This window comes from Phalaenopsis equestris, unplaced genomic scaffold (assembly GCF_001263595.1).
Source record: "Phalaenopsis equestris unplaced genomic scaffold, ASM126359v1 Scaffold000188, whole genome shotgun sequence".
Taxonomy (NCBI): domain Eukaryota; kingdom Viridiplantae; phylum Streptophyta; class Magnoliopsida; order Asparagales; family Orchidaceae; genus Phalaenopsis; species Phalaenopsis equestris.
The window spans coordinates 671841-689058 of record NW_018164630.1 but is presented as its reverse complement, the minus strand read 5'-3'; the positions used below and the strand labels follow the sequence as shown (position 1 = coordinate 689058).

At 37.0% G+C, this 17218-nt stretch overlaps 1 protein-coding gene across 1 annotated transcript in view; it reads right to left on the bottom strand.

Moving 5' to 3' along the window:
• LOC110022414 (kelch repeat-containing protein At3g27220-like) overlaps nt 1-12123 on the bottom strand; it is a gene marked incomplete at its 3' end in the record, with an annotated part of 17709 nt that extends 5586 nt beyond the window's left edge. Inside the window, 5 exon segments of the mRNA XM_020721342.1 lie at nt 6098-6203; nt 6470-6640; nt 6924-7153; nt 10363-10551; nt 11603-12123. Of these exon segments, the coding sequence (XP_020577001.1) occupies nt 6098-6203; nt 6470-6640; nt 6924-7153; nt 10363-10551; nt 11603-11797 (891 nt within the window). The 5' untranslated portion in view covers nt 11798-12123.
• Nucleotides 12124-17218: the final 5095 nt, after the last annotated feature.

Below are 17218 nucleotides of genomic sequence, written 5' to 3'. Positions count from 1 at the left end.
TGTTGGTCCTTAGCCCTTACAACTAGAAGTTGAGTGCTTGGAACCACTTATGCGAGTTCTTCACAAAAATGAGTCAAGAATTGGCTTGAAGTTCTACGGGAGGTGGGCTCCATTGCTAGTCCGCTAGGATGGTCAATAAGAACTCCTAAAGCTAAATCCTAGGTTCTAAGAGTAGGAGACTAAGACCTCACTAAAAATGAGGTCAACAGAGATCAGAAGTAGATATCAATTGACAATGATAAGCATTGGTATAACATTAACAAAGAATGACAGCATAATTGTTAGTATGTAGAGTGCACGTGCCACTTGACAGTGATTTAAGGGTGGGAGAGATGTCCATCACATTCTGTCAAGGAAAACTGGCAAGTCTTTGTAATTAAATATGGAAAATTTGTCATCAACAATAGTCGAATGCCAACACCTTAAGTTCCTACATAATTTATCAAGCCGATTCACGAGTTCATGCACTCCATCTATAGTTCTACGATCTGCTCTGGAAGTTATACAGGAATGATCGTCAATTTAGTAAATAAGATTTCAAACAACAATTTGTTTTAGTGCCTTGTAACATTAAGACAAAGATTAACAGAATTAGTTCAGGAGGTCAAAGGAAAGAAGATTAGAAGAAAGAAACAGTAGGCTTGGGTTGAGGGAGAATAATGGCAGATCACTAACCAGTAACCACAGTGAATTTATGTTCTCAGAATTTCAGGTACAAGGATTTGATCCGTTTTTTCTTTTTTCTATCACATCAATCCTAAGTGAATCTTTCTTCGTAATGAAATCAATACAGTCCATAACTCTCAACTAGAATGTGGCGTAAGCATCAAGTTACATTGGTTCCTACACTCAGTCTTTTCCTCATCATCTTCCTTGGTTGTAATTTAAGACTAAACGAAGAAAGTTGGACTGAATTATATGTTATAAAGCTCGCTCTTTTTTTTTAATCAAATTCAGACATAGCTTCCAAGTTTCACTATTTTGTTCAAACTTAATTATTAATCTTCTCAACAAATTCAAACCATAATCAAGTTTGAATAGACCTAACTACATGTAGGATGCTAAGTGATTAAATATTGTCATATTAATAACCATATAGATTAATACCAAATTTAGAAATAATTCACTCGGCATTATTTTTCCTGCTTTATGAATAGCAAAATTAGTTATTTATTAAACTCATTTCGATATATGTCTTTAAAAATTAAAACTAGATTTCAGACCTATATACCTAGTAGTTTTTAAAATATTTTATTATAAATTTTAATAAAAAACCTTAATTAAATAGTTAACCTGTCTTACTTCTATCTGCTCATACTTTAATATCTTATACTTTTAATAATATTAATAACATTTAAAGTGCATAAAATATAAGAAGTAGATAATAATAACGAAGAAGTCTGCAAAAAATAACTAAATCATCATTAAATGAGCATTTTACCATATTCTTAGCGAGCTACTAGTTAAACAAAAACGAGCATGCTCGTGAATTTAAAAGAACAAGGCATATTAAAGTTTGTTCGTGTGTATGTCAAGTTTTAAAAATGTTATTCAAACTTTTTCAAATACCTAAATAGAAAAACATATGTGAGTCATAATGAATGAGTATTGAGCTGTCATCAAGTATATCACTTCAGTCCATTCTATAACTATGGGCTTGATGGCATGGGCTATAATATGGGTAGCAGCCATGCTTGATAACTATTGCCACAAGTTATAAAACCGTCACTCTTCAAAAGGTCGTCGTTTACAGAGGTAAAGCAAAGAAATGACGAGGTCCTTGTTAAAATGAGAGCACGGCTACAGCAGAAAAAGAAAAAGAATATAACCAAGTAAAACATAAGGCGGTTTGAAATGGAGCTTAGTAGGGCATCATCGCAATCAAAAGAATTACCAATCAACACCATTAGAAGCTTCTATATTAATGAATATCATAGGGAGGATGTAGATGAATTATCTTGCCAAATAAACATCCTAAATAGATATGCTAAATAAAGTCGTGAATCATCAATGAATCGTTCCTATTTACAAAGGTTTTCTCTCAATTACAACTACTCAAACAAAATTTTCACATCGAACCAGCAGCAAAAAACGGCCGCACAAAAATGTTTAGGAAGTGAAGCAGTTCAAAAAACAGGATAGCATTTTAAAAACAATAGCATTGCAGTGAAATTTGAAGGCAGCAACAATGTAGCAAATTCCAATGGCCAAAGCAGCAGAACAAATAGTGCAAGTGGATAACAACAGCAAATCAGACTCAAGCAAGACAAGAATGACCAATATATTAAAATAGTAGCAGATTCAAGTGCAAAATCAGTAATGATGTTGACCTCGGCGTAAGTAGCATACATTTGTGCCATGGCCATGCATAATTGAGCCCATCCTACCATGCCGTAGCACCAAAAATGGGTGCGATGTAGCGATCTTTAATGTTCAAAAGCAAAAAACTCAGTTAAAATAAAATGAGAGAAAAGCCAATCAACCTAAGTAGAGTGCAATCAATCTAGAAACCAAGAGGATAGAGGGAAGAATCAAGAATAGACTTGCTACAGGAACTTCACTATGCTGCCAAAATGATGCCATCATCACAAAGTGAGGAAGATGGTAAAGATTTGTTAATCATAAAGGATAACAATAGCCTATGGTGGTTAGCCATTGGAGAAGGAAGAGTTGGTGGCGTTAAGCCGGACGAGGAGGAAGAGTTGGTGGCGTGGTTATGGGCTAACAGGCCAAGTATCTGGGAGTGAGTCAGTGAGAATAAGAGTGGGAAGAGAGTTACTTTTGGGATTAGAGAGGCTGCTATAAGAAAAAGTTTGCAACCGTTAGAGAGTAGGAATGGAGGGGAAAGATTAATGGGAGTAATCTTCTTACTACCTTTAGCAAAATCAAATCCAAGGAAGATACCAAATATTATACACACACACACACAAATATATATGCATACAAACATACATACATACATATACATAGATATATACATACATACGTACATATAAATATGTATATATATAGCTGTATCCACATATATGTGTGTATGTATGTATATATATATACATATGTATATATATGTATGTATGTACATATATCTATGTGTGTACGTATGTACCGGTCTATGTATGTAGTATATATATTAAATGGAGGGGAAAGATTAATGGGAGTAATCTTCTTACTAGCTTTAGCAAAATCAAATCCAAGGAAGATACCACATATTATACACACACACACACACAAATATATATGCATACAGACATACATACATACATATACATAGATATATACATACATACGTACATATAAATATGTATATATATAGATGTATCCACATATATGTGTGTATGTATGTATATATATATATACGTATGTATGTACATATATCTATGTGTGTACGTATGTACCGATCTATGTATGTAGTATGTATATATATATATATCTCTCTCTCTCTATATATATATATACTACATACATAGACCGGTACATACGTACACACATAGATATATGTACATACATACATATATATATAAATGGAGGGGAAAGATTAATGGGAGTAATCTTCTTACTAGCTTTAGCAAAATCAAATCCAAGGAAGATACCACATATTATACACACACACACACACAAATATATATGCATACAGACATACATACATACATATACATAGATATATACATACATACGTACATATAAATATGTATATATATAGATGTATCCACATATATGTGTGTATGTATGTATATATATATATACGTATGTATGTACATATATCTATGTGTGTACGTATGTACCGATCTATGTATGTAGTATGTATATATATATGTGTATATATATATATATATATGTATATATATATATATGTATATATATATATATATATATATATGTTATATATATATATAAACGGGGAAGATAGCACTCGTGGCGCATCTTAGGATTCGACTGAAGGAAGAAGTCTTCGCCTCAGCCGCTAGCACTAACGTGTCGGCAGAGGATCGTTTCATTTTCGGCAATCGTCAACAACGACGTGAGCTTCTGCGTCGAGCGTCGACCTCATCGAGCTGCAATCCGCGGCTTTTGCGTCGGCGTGTAGCTCTGCTGCCTGCGCCAGTGTTTCTCCGGCCCGATCTTCTGCTTTGTTTCTGCGCCTTTCTCTCCAGCCCGACGCAAATTTCTCACTGCAGGTGATAGCAGGTTGTTCTGATTGCACTTCCTTCTTCTTTTACTGAACCGACAAAGGCTTCCTTTGCCCATTTGGTGAGAAACCCTCAGGTGGAGTCCGTGGCGGTATTCCCCTCAAACTATAAAGAATGTCGCGATGATTGTCCTTTTGTTAAGAAAAAAAAAGTAAGAAAGGTAGGAAAACAACAATTTTTTTCTCTGACTCATAAATTTCTACCCTGACAAAAAAATTCAAGCTCTCATTAGAAAATTTCAGTGGGGACGCCCACCCATGGAGGTTATCAGAAAGAGCGTAGATAATCTTAAGTCAGTAGGCAAGTGGAAGGTGAGATTTATGGATGGTAGACATGTGTAGATCCAACTAATAATGACTAAGGACTACACCAGAATTTTCTCCAAGAAATATCTTAATATCGCAAGAAAAGCTATGAAGTTACTCAAGTCGTCTCCTGATTTCGACCCAAATCATGAAACTCCCACTATACCGGTATGGTTTAATTTACCTGGTCTCAAGCTGCATTTTTTTCACCATTAGGTTCTCAACTCTATCAGGGTCATCCTAGGGGATCCTTTGAAGCTAGATCTGTCTACTTTCAACCTAATCAGACCCTCGGTGGCCATAATACTTGTGGAAAGGGATATTACTTTACCAGATGTTACTGAAGTCTGATTGGGCACAACCCACAATGGATATTGGCAACAAATCTTCTTGGAACACAGACCCCCATATTGTACCCTCTATAAGATGTTTGGTCATATCCTTGATAAATGCTACAAGCTCCTTCCTAATTTGAAAACTAAGGTTCAAGTGAATAAGGATGGGTCTAACCCCACTGCTCTGGACATTTTAGTTCCACCTGGGGAGGATACTACCAGACAGGTGGTGTTTGTTGCCCCTGAGGACCCCCCTCATGACACTTCTTTTACTGTTACTGCGAGGGATGTGATGTTGGCACATTCAAACCTCATAGAAAACAATACTGATGGACTATTACCTACAAATGAAAGTGTTTAGACTGATAATCAAGAGAGCCTCGCAGCTCCACTTCTTCAGGAAGTATCCGGTGTAGAGACAACTCATACGTCACATATGTTAGAACCTATTGTGAGTACTATGGTTGATATTCCTTCTGCTTCAGCTCTACCACCCCATCAAATTGATTCTTCGTAAGAGGCCAATCTTCAGATGAGGAATGATGGGTCTATTCCAAGAGGAAGAAGAAGAATGGAGGCAGACTCAAGCTCCGGAATTTATTAGATGATACATTGGTTACTATTGGCAATGACACTCATATCACTAATTTATTAGCTGACTCCTTCCCTAGAACTAGAGCAGCTTACTAGCTTACTAGCTTACTATATATAACCAGCTTACTAGCTTGCTCCTTTCCTAGAACTAGAGGCAGAGGCAAGACCAAATTCGGTCGCTCTCTAGCCACCTGATACTATGTATTTTGACACTGTCAGGTTTTTTTTTTAAGTATATAATGTATTTTTCTGGTTTTTTCTAGTTTTGCAACGATTTGTGGTTTTTTTGTGGGCAGGGAGCCATGTTTGGGCCCTCCCACACGTTGTATATGTATCTTTCTTTCTACTTAATATATTAGATATATATTGTGTGCGTGTGTGCGCTCACGCGCGCATCTATATATTTGTATGTGTGAGTATGTATGTGTGCGTGCGTGTTTGTCTGAATGCATGCATGTATCTCGCATTTTGCCAATTGGAGAAATAAATGATTCTTATCAAATTAGAAGAAATTGCAGATGAATACTTAGATATACATAATTTACAGCTTTATCCTGACATGCAAAATATTATCAACAATCTGATCCAAAAAGGCAACCAATTCAATAAAGAAGTAAGACCGGAAGCAAAAGCAATTCATGAAGTATCTATGAGAAATGTAAGTTTCCATCTATACCTCATGACGTCTGGAACACTTAAAAATGGGAGATCCAGGCTTGGCCATAAAATCACCCTCTTGCCCACCAATAACAAACAGTTGATCCTTAGCAACAACACAGGACCTGGTTGAAAAACAATTTGCATTAACATATGATATAAAGGATAAACTCGCTCATATATTGGGCAGTTCAATGATAAAACAGCTATAATCATTTTGTTGCAAGACTTAATTGTAACCGTCCCATGAGGTATTGAAAGGTTAAAGATTCAATAAGCAAGCATCAAAAATGTTGATGACACAAAAACTAAGAAGGGAAGAAATTTTAAGAAGCTGTATCCGTTATGCATGAAGAGTAAAACTTTAAAACAACACAAATAACAAGCAAACCTATGTGGACCACCACGTGGTATTGGTATCTCAGTCCGCCACTCTTTCTCTAATGGCCTTCCATCTTTTACTGCCAGACTCCAATGATCCAAGCCAGGAGTATGGCGGTTCTCCTTACTACCACCCATGACATGGAGCCTTCCCCTCCAAAGTTGAGTGGCTGGAGCATACCTGAAAATGATGGCATCATAGACTGAAAATATGCTGCATAAGCAATAGATAAGCTATTTACAGGGTAAGCCATTTCTGACCACGTGAAAAAAATAATGAAGTTCCAGAGGACTTTATTAATTGAAAAAAAGAGGATTCTTTTAGCGAAAAAGAAAGTACTGTGAAAATAAAGAGTTTCTTTAAATTGTAAACATTTATTTCAACACAGAATGCACCCTTTATCATAAAAATGATTCAGCAAAAAACTTTAAAGTATCCAATCCTATTTCCATATGAAAAATACCTAGGGGCAGGTAAGGAGGGCAAGTCATGCCACTTTTTTGTCTGTGTGTCTAGCACAAAGCAGCGAGCTGTAGGGCCTCTACATTGTGGACCATATTGGCCAGTCACAGCATAAACATATCGGCCATCTGTAGCCATTCCTAAGTGAGAGTTAGCCATTTCTTCGGGCATATTAAACCTATCACACCATGTATTATCTGAGAAATTATAAATGTCCACGTGAGAATGCACCTAAAATGAAGAAAGAGATTAAGCTAATATTAGTAAGCACTATATTTGGCAACAATAACTGCTCTAAAGTGCAAATTTCAATAATCATAGAAAACTTTAAATCCTTATTCAGATGACAGGTATTCTGAGGCATAATGGAATATCACTAAAAAGCATAAAAATTCAATTTCATTAAAAACGATTTAAAGCAGCTGATAGAGTAGAATCATTATTGTAATAACCAAATTATATATCCTAAGTTTGATGGAGGATACTCCAGAAATGCAAATCAGATTGCAATGCCAACAACTATATTTCCGAAGTATAGAAGTTTAATAAATAGATAAGATTTTCAATGAAACCATTTTCTTTACAAAAGGTGCATTTCCAGAATTCAATTTATTTGTTTACTCATCAGTCACCACACATTTTAGTTTAGCTGCCACATCTGATGCAGGGTTTCAAGCTTACAGTCATCATAAGTCTACAATCAGTAGAACTGAAACAAGATTTAATCCTTGAATTGAGGATAACTGTTTTTTCTATTTAGTTTGACGTTTGAGGGCAAGTCTGAAGAAGTTTCTTTTTTTTTAATATTTTGAAGGTCCTAGGCTACAAATGCTAAACACATAAGGTTGCTTAAATCAATCCCTCCGCACCGCAACAAAGTATCAGTGTGGAAACTATGCACTGGAAATTATACACTGGATATGAACAATATTTAAATTGTAGTTTGAAATAGTTAAATCATTATTTTGGTAGCATGGATATACATTCATTAGAGCTTAGCAAAGAAAATCACATTTGGCTCTCTACAAGTGAACATACCATTTGGTCACTAAGAATAAATGATACATTCCAACTTATAATATGAGAAAATTTTTTTCCGTCTTGCCAGTTGGAGTACGTTAGCATATGCGTTAACGCTAACGCATATTTTACATAGTATAACATAGTGTTGTTGATAGAGACATTTCATCTGCTTAACAAATCAGATCTCGCCTATAAGCAGCTAGACCTAATCAAATCTTGGCTGAATCATGTTAATAGCCAATGGTTGCCAAGCTTATTGTGCTATTGTGAGGTGCTTGGGGGGTGATTTAAATAGGTTTATAAATCGTAAATGAGCTAAGGGGCAAACATGAAATTCATTTAGGCCAATCCCTCCAAGAAAGTGTTTGGTTACAACCTGGATTTATGTTAAATAGGATTTATCAAATCAATCCAATAAATTTGTACGACGGAGATGGAGCTCGCGAGCGATGGTAGAATAAATTGTTAATTCGCCTCGCAGTCAGATTTATTAAATTTTGATTTACATCATAAATGAGAAGGAATGCGATAAAAAGAGACGGAATGAGTAAAAATTTTATTTAATGGAGTGTTTATTTTTATTTTTGGATTTTGGTTGGATTCAAATTAAATCTATGGCTAAATCTTATTAAGTATGCTACCAAACCCTTATTAAGACAGGGTCCATTTATATAGACCTATACCAAGACCACTCATGAAATAGACTTACCCTTTTAATATGTCATATGCGGACCCCATTATCTTAATTCTGGTTAATTCTCATAGGGTCATCAACATGAACTTCTTGTTCATGGATGTCTAAGCGTGTGGCATGGGTCATATGCGGACCCCATTATCTTAATTTTGGTTAATTCTCATAGGGTCATCAACATGTATATGATCTCATATGTACTTCTTAACTTCTCTAACCAAGTCATTTTAAATGTATGACTTTTTCTTTAAGGAAACAAACTTCTTGTTCATGGATGTCTAAGCGTGTGGCATGAATAGAATAGGTGAAACTGCAACATGTTATTTATCTTACTCTCTCTCCCTTCTAATTCATTCTTTTTCCCTTTTATTTCTTCTTATCGCCTTTTCCAACTACCACTCCGTGTTGTTCTTAAATTTTTTTTTACAATTTGGGATATGTAATTAGTGATTGACAACTCTTCCGTGACTAGTGATCTACATCAATTAGGAAATGACAATCTTCTCTTATGTGGCCTATATATCTAATTTGGTATTTCAAAACTGACCATCTAAATCAATATTTAGGATTTAACTATGGCAAGTATTTAGGGTTATCATACAAGAAAAAATAATTTTGTTATGGCGTTGTTCCATTTGGTGGGGGTGGTTATGCTCCAACATTAGACTTTAAAGTTATAGGATTTAAATGGTGCTTATAGTCATATGCATCTAGGTCTAAATGCCTGGATTGGATCTTAATAAAGAAAATAATGCTTCATTGTTTATAGCAAAACATAATTTGCAGGCATTTTGGAACATAAGGTACATTCCGATTCACAACATGCAGAAAAAACATATGCTACATACTAAAAACATGTTTTCCTAGCTTGATGTCTGAACTTCAATGCATAGCATGTTAGCCCTCGCCGTTTGTTTTATTGCACAAATAGTACAAGGAGTCTAGCACACAAAAAGTCTCTATCTAGCCCAATCATGTGAGATCTCCCTCCAAATTGTTTGAGGATTCCTAAATAGTTATTAGTAGGTATAAGCATTGGAGTTAATTTTTTATTCAGGTTACAATATTGTCAAAGTAACCTTCTCAAGAAATAAGTTTTCTTTGCCATGAATATGAAACCCTTATTTCTGGTGTGGAACTTGTAGAGTACTGGTGAAATTGTGACTTTCCAATTTTGTTTCTTCTCTTTTCCTTCAATTTACTGCTTACTTTCTTTGTCTTGTCCATAATTATCTTCTCACTTCGAGAGAAATAAGTGGTGGTAGTCAACTTTTTGATGAATGATGATCTATCAAATACTTGTTCCAAAATATCTACAAGAAATTGGTGATAAGATCTAGCTGTTTCAATAATCGTAGGATTAGTGCTTTTCACCCTTTCAGTCACCTAATTCCTTGGTTTTTATTTGCATCTAAGGCAGTTACTAATTATCTTGCTTCTTGTTGATTCCTTTTTATTTGCGCGTTAGCATGAATAGCATACAAAATACTTCAAAAAATAACTTTAATTACTTTTAATCTTTTAGCATTATTTGTAATCATTAGGCTACATTTTTTACATTAATAAGATCATGATATCATCCAATATCCAAAATAAAATAAAATAATATTAAAGTGCATAATTAAAGAAATAAAAAAAACAAGTTCATTTGAAGCCCAGCACTCTTAAAGTATGAAATTTAACATCACCATAAGGTTATTAGAAAGGAAAGCAGTACAATTCTTACATAGTCTATAGTACCATATCCAGCAAAAACATAGAAAAGATTTTTAATTTGTATAGCAGCCCCATCTAGACGAGGTACAGGTGCTGATGGCATCTCCTCCCATTCTAAATGTGGTGCTTCTAAATCGGCAAATGTTGCATTAAAGTATTTTGTAGGTGTCATATGGTCAGCCTTGATTTTTGTATTTAGCTGCAACACAAGAATAAAACAAAAAAAGAATCAGATGATCGTTACCAAACTGATCAAAATGCCGGAGAAGACTGAAGCTTGGAAATAAAATAAATGCATGTCTCCAACATATCATAAAAAATCATTAATATTTCAAGTGTCCCTTACTTTTGGCTGGACTCAGCAATGCGGACACAACCAAATGACTAGATAGCCATGACACCTTTTGCACGATGGAAGTGAAACAAGAGGCGGGTAAAAGTAGTTGATCATGGGCTAAATGAATGGCTACACTTGGGCAATCATAGTAAAATTATAAATCTGGTTTTTAAAAAAATTAATTTTTGTAAAATATGTAAGCCTGTCTAGCCATCAGTTGTCCTGAAATTGAGAATTCCTGATGGGTATCATGTTGAGGACCAGTTCTAAATGAAGAACTTCTCTTGGTGAATTCAATATTGAGTGCATTCTTAGTGGGTGAATAGCTTTAGTGAATTTCACGGCATTAGTTGTCATGTCATTTTCCTTTACTATTTCAGCATAAAGGCAATAATATCCAAGCAACATGACCATCATGCTCCATTGCTCCTAGCGTAATTTTCATGTTTTTTGCAGATTGATTCGATTATGGAAACTTACTAAAACCAATCTCTGTTAGAAATATGACATTACAGATTTGACCCAAACAACTGTGGGGAAAAGCCTGGTGATGACAAAGAAAACGCCGCCCCATTTTGAACGCCTGGAATTTCACGATTCACGAACGGAAGTTAATTGAGAATCAAAAATCAAGAAATCACGAACAAGATGTGATCGAGAATAGCAAATTGAGCAATCACGATAAAAATAAAAAATCCGCGTTCGGACCATTAGAGATTTGATTGGATGATGATTGTTTTCCAGTCATTGTATTTGTATTTATAAGTGCGAGAGTTTAGTTGTGAGGGAATAAATGAGACGAACCCAAAATCTCTAACATTCCAACTCTATCAGAAACAAAACTGCATTTCTCAAAGAAATTAAATGGGAAAAATACCAGCATTTTTATTAAAGCAGTCGCGATTAACCTTACCTTGTTGTTGTCGGTCAAGCCGAGACCAACGGCGCGCTGCATCGTCGTAGGCAGCTGGGAGAAAGGATCGAAAGATGAGATCCGAGACGAAAACCTCCACAGGTTGTCACCAACAAAGCCGATGCCGAGCAGCGCAATGCAGAACAAGGCAATTGCATGCCCCCTCGGCGCATGCTTCCCCCCTAACTTCTCCATTTCAGCCCGACACAAGAGCGAAAGACCGGAAGGGGGGACGATGGTAAAATAGAGGCAGGGAGAGAAAGAGGGAGAGAGCGAATACGACGGTAGGGAAATGGTGAGCTGGGGAAGAGAAACTTATGTATTGGATGTGTAAAGACAATGAAAAAAATACGGTGGACGAGAGACGCCGCTGGTTTAAGAGGAGTTTGGTCATGGAGAAATGGCCCATCCGCCTATATGGCGAGCGAAGAGATGCTGGAAATTCAGCCTCATTCCGGAAATGGCGGACGAAGCCAGAGGCCATTTCCAGGACCGCCGCAATACCGGTTCCCGACCAGGACCGCCGCTTCTTAACCGGTTTACCGACGAAACAGCCACAGCTTTTTTTTGCATAATTTTCTTAGAAAATATTATAAATATAAAAATTAAATTTTAGAAGATAAATTTATAAATATATAAGAATTAAGCGATATGCATGTAGATTTATATTATATATATATATATATATATATATATGTCTAACATTGGTTAAAGTAAATGAGGAATAAATGGAGGAATGTGTCAACCGAACAACAAACTGTAGAACAAGAAGAGCACTTTATGGTCGAATCATTAAAAAGTATGATGATCATCCTCAATTGGTCAAACTAAGGTGCAACGATCGACTAAAAGCTGATAAGATGGATCAAAGGAAAACGATCGACAGTGCACCCAGCGATCACCGGGACTCTCTCTGATCGTATAAGCTCATTTATCATTTAATGTACCTGGCAAATGTAGTGTACTAAAAAAATCTCCTCATAAACAAATGATTAGATGACATACTTGAAAATTTAAAACTCATACCCTAGGTTTATAAATAGATTGTCAACTTTGAAAAAATGTTGCATTTTATTTACTGTTCATAATTATCTATTTTTTTTCTATGACACTATTCACGGACATTTTCGGATTCAAAATCATTTTAGGTGGGATGAGAATGGAACCATGTTGTCAACAAAAAAAAGAGCACAACAGCAGCTCAATACCAACTTGAGAGATATAGTAGAAGCAGAATGTGAGTTTGCAGAAGAGGTCGTGCAATGAGGGCTACAGGCCTTGAGAACTCAAATCACGAATCAGATATTGAAACAGTTCGCAAAGGTCCTTAAAGCTATCATAGCTCTAGAGGCAGCCACGGCTTTAGGAGAACATGTTCAGCGAGAAGCACAAAACCTCCCTCGAGAGAGAGCCCCGACGCACAATGGGAGGAGGTTGGACCATCCCTCAGAGAGAGTTGAGGACATAATGTACCAGGATAGCAATAGATTTGTTCCGATGGTGGAGAGACGACGGTTAGGGTGAGCCGAAGTGTTGCGACAACTAGAGAACGCTTGTTCCCTTCAAATCCTAGGAGTATGACTGCACGAGAAATTCAAACTATCAGATTTGACGAATTTGTATGCTTTTTGAAGAGTTGTTTGATACACCTCTTGGAAATTTGGCATTATGCTCTATTTAAAGCGAAAATTGATCAGTAAAAGGAGTTTGCTAGTGTGTCATTGACTTTCCTTTAGTGTGTTCATTGTGTGTATTGTGTAGTGTGGTGAGTCTAAGTGTGAATTCCTCTAAGATTCCTTTAAGAGTTGTTGGAGAGGGATACAAGTGAGAAATTTCTTCTTCCCTGCATCTTCGAAGAGAGAATCAAGAGTCTTGTAACGAGAGAAAGAGTCAAAGAGGAGCTATAAGGGATTTGCTTTGAGAAAGAGTTAAAGATAAGTGGTGTTTGTTTATTATTGTTGTATAAATTTTCTTTTATTTATGAAATTCGTATTTTGTCGTATCTTTCTCATGAGGTATGAGTAGTTTTTTTTGTCTTTTTTCCTACTCTGAGATATGGTGAAATAAAGAGATAATTTGGATGTGTCAATTTTAAAATATAAAATAAATTGTGATGATTTTTTCACTCTGTTCTTAATTTGCTTTTCGATTTGGCCAATTGAAATGTTAACATTTTTTTGTGAAACATATTATCCGGGAAATAGAGTATGAGTTTCACAACAAAGTGAGAATCACATTCGATGAAGGAGTGTTTTGTTCATGGAATTTGGTGCAAATAAATAAGGAAATATATAATACTTGACGAAGAATTGGAGATTCTAGGGTGACAGACTAAAATCATCACTTTAGTCTCAATTTAGTCTTAGTGTTCAAAAACTAAAGCGAGAGTTAACCCCTTTAGGGGAAGGGAAGTGGGAGCTCTAGAGTGAGAGCCAGTATACTCCCAGCCTAACCAAGGATTTAGAGACTAAATCTAATATTGGCCAACGATTCTCTATAACACTTGAATAAGGGTAAAGAATTAAAATTGCTTCTAGTTGGCACAAAACAAATTAAAACCATTTATCTCTCTCATTTAACCAAAAACTTCAATTTTATTGGCCGCCTCGACGCAAATAACCAATCATTGGGGTTTGATATGCCATCCCGGGCCAATCACCCTACCTTTAGTGTTTTATTGACCGCTACGTGTTGATCACCCGCTTTAGGTTCAATCAGCTGCTATGAGCCGATCACCATATCCCTTGGTTTCGATTGACCGCTACATATCGATCACCTAATTTTCAAGTTTGATCGGTCGTCACACATTGATCACCCAATCATTTTGGTTTCATCGGCTACCCCTGACAGATGACCCAATCCTTTTGGTTTGATCAATCGCTACGTGTCAATCACCAGCTTTGGGTTCGATCTACCATCTCGGGTCGATCACGCTAACTTTTGGGTTTGATTGTCTGCCGCGCGTTGGCCACCCAATCCTTTTATGTTTGAATGGTCCTCCCGAGCTGATCACCCACTCTTTCAAGTCTTATCGATCACCCTAGATCGATTCACCTGTTTCTTTGGTCCGACTAACCACCACGACGTAGTCGACCAACCAATTGCATCACATTACATGTTTTCTTTGCACGCACATGAAAAATATTCCTACTTTATGTCTACAATGTATTCATTACATGTAAAAATGTATTCATTGTCTTGTAAATGCTTTTCAAGTGACATGTTTGGGTGTCTACCTTAGCATCCTTGTTCGGGGGTATCTCTCTGTGCATCTCACCTTGGGTGTTTCTTTGAGCACTCACACTTGTATAATTCTCCCAGGTTAGGATCATCACCCCTTTCGAATCACTACCTCCACAGCATGCCCATTCTTTGGGGCCGACCCTTTCGAGTTACGACCTCCACAACACACTCCTCCTCTGAGTTGCTACCTCTACAACACGCCCACCCTTTCGGATTACTGCCTCCACGACATACCAATCATTTGGGTCGTTGACTTCACAGCATGCCCACCCACCCTTTTGGATCATTACCTCCACAACATATTGTTGGGTAATGTGAAAACCCGGTCCACCGAATTTAATTAGCTTCTCAATTAATATGCCACCTACCGCTCACCTACCACACCCACCTACCGCTTATGTCACCTACCGCTCACCTACCACACCCTCCTACCGCTCACCTACCTCCCACATACCGCTCTCCTAGTTTCTATAAATAGCCTTTTATGGCTTGGCTAAAACCAAAATGCAAGTCAAGCAAGACCAAACCATGTCATCTTGAGAGCTAAGAGAAAGAGAGGAAGAGAGAGAGAGAGAAAGGGAGAGAAGAAAATATAGATTTTATTGTAAATGTCGAGGCGCTCGACAGTGTAATTCCTCGAAAAAATAAATCCTCTGCAGCTCCGTGGACATAGGCAAATTTGTTGAACCACGTAAATCTGTGTGTCGCTCTGGTGTTTTTCTGCGTGCGATTTTTTCTCATTCCATTTTTCACTTTATTGTCGTCGTTTTTCACAACAACAGGTATCAGAGCTTTGGTTCGAATATAAGAAGGAACGATGAGCAGAGACGAAGTGATGACCTCGGGGATCGAGAAGTTAAATGACCCAGATTTTGCTTACTGGAGAATACAGATAGATGACTACATTTATGAGAAGAAACTTCATCTTCCGTTACTGGGAAAACGACCAGAAAAGATAGACGAGACGGAATGGAAACTGTTGGATCGACAGGTTCTGGGGATTATACGATCAACCTTGTCGAGATTGATTGCCCACAACGTCATCAATGAGAGGACTACTGCAGATCTCATAGCGGCTTTATCAGGTATGTATGAAAAGTCATCGACGAATAACAAGTTACATTTGATGAAAAAGTTATTCAACTTGAAGATGGTGGAAGGTGTGTTTGTTGCTAAACACCTGAATGATTTTAACACTATCACAAATCAGTTGTTGTCTTGTTGAAATTGATTTTCATGATGAGATATGTGCACTGATATTGTTGGCTTCATTGTCAAATAGTTGGGAAGCTATGAGGATGACAACTAGTAGTTCTGCAGGTAAATTTAAGCTGAAATATGATGATATTCGTGATTTGATTTTGGCTAAGGAGGTGCACAGGAAAGATTCTGGTGAGACCTCGAGTTCGAGTTTGACACTGATTGTTGATTCCAGAGGGAGATCACAAGACAGAAACTCAAATCGTGAAAGATCAAAATTAAAGTCAGGTCAGCAGGCAACCTGCTGGAATTGTGGCAAGGCTGGCCACATAAAAAGGAACTGCAGGAATCCTAAGAAGAATGAGAATGGTAGCGCTAATTTTGTAACTGAAGAAACACAGGATGCACTATTTCTGGCAGTTCACAGTTTTGTTGATGACCGGATACTAGATTTAGGGGCTTTCTTCCATACATCTTCCCGTATGGAGTTAATGCGAAATTATGTTGCAGGTAACTTTGGGAAGGTATATCTGGCTGATGGAAAATCTCTAGACGTGATGGGAATGAGAGACGTTGATATTGCATTCCATAACAAGAGCAAATGGACTTTGCAAAAGGTTTACTCAGGTGAGGACACATGAGTCAGAGGTGCATTATGGGGAAGCAGAAGAAGTTCAATTTCCTGAAAAGTGGTAGAGTGTCAGAGGTAGAAAAACCGGACCTTGTACAGACAAATGGTGGAGAACCACAGAGTTCTGAAGAAATCTTGCAAGATGAGAATTCAAGCAAATTTTTAAGCAAGTGGGAGCTGACCAAGAAGGAGGAGACGAATTTCCTGCCAGAGAATCAGACTTGAGAGCTGACAGAACTTCCACCAAGGAAGAAGACATTGCACAACAAGTGAGTGTACCAAGTGAAGACTGCACTTGATGGTAGTAAGAGGTACAAAACTGGACTTGTTGAAAAGGGCTTTCAGCAGGGGTAGGATATTGTTAATGCAGTGGGAGTTGTAAGCAGATACAAGAGTAACCCAGGAAAGAGCTTGGTGGTACGAGGCTGCGTTGCCGGTGATATGTCAACTGAGGGTGTTATTCATGAGAAGCTGAAGTTGTGCTCAACTTCAGCTAGTCTTTTGGCATGAAGACAGAGGCTTCGAGTTGCAGAGGTGGAAGA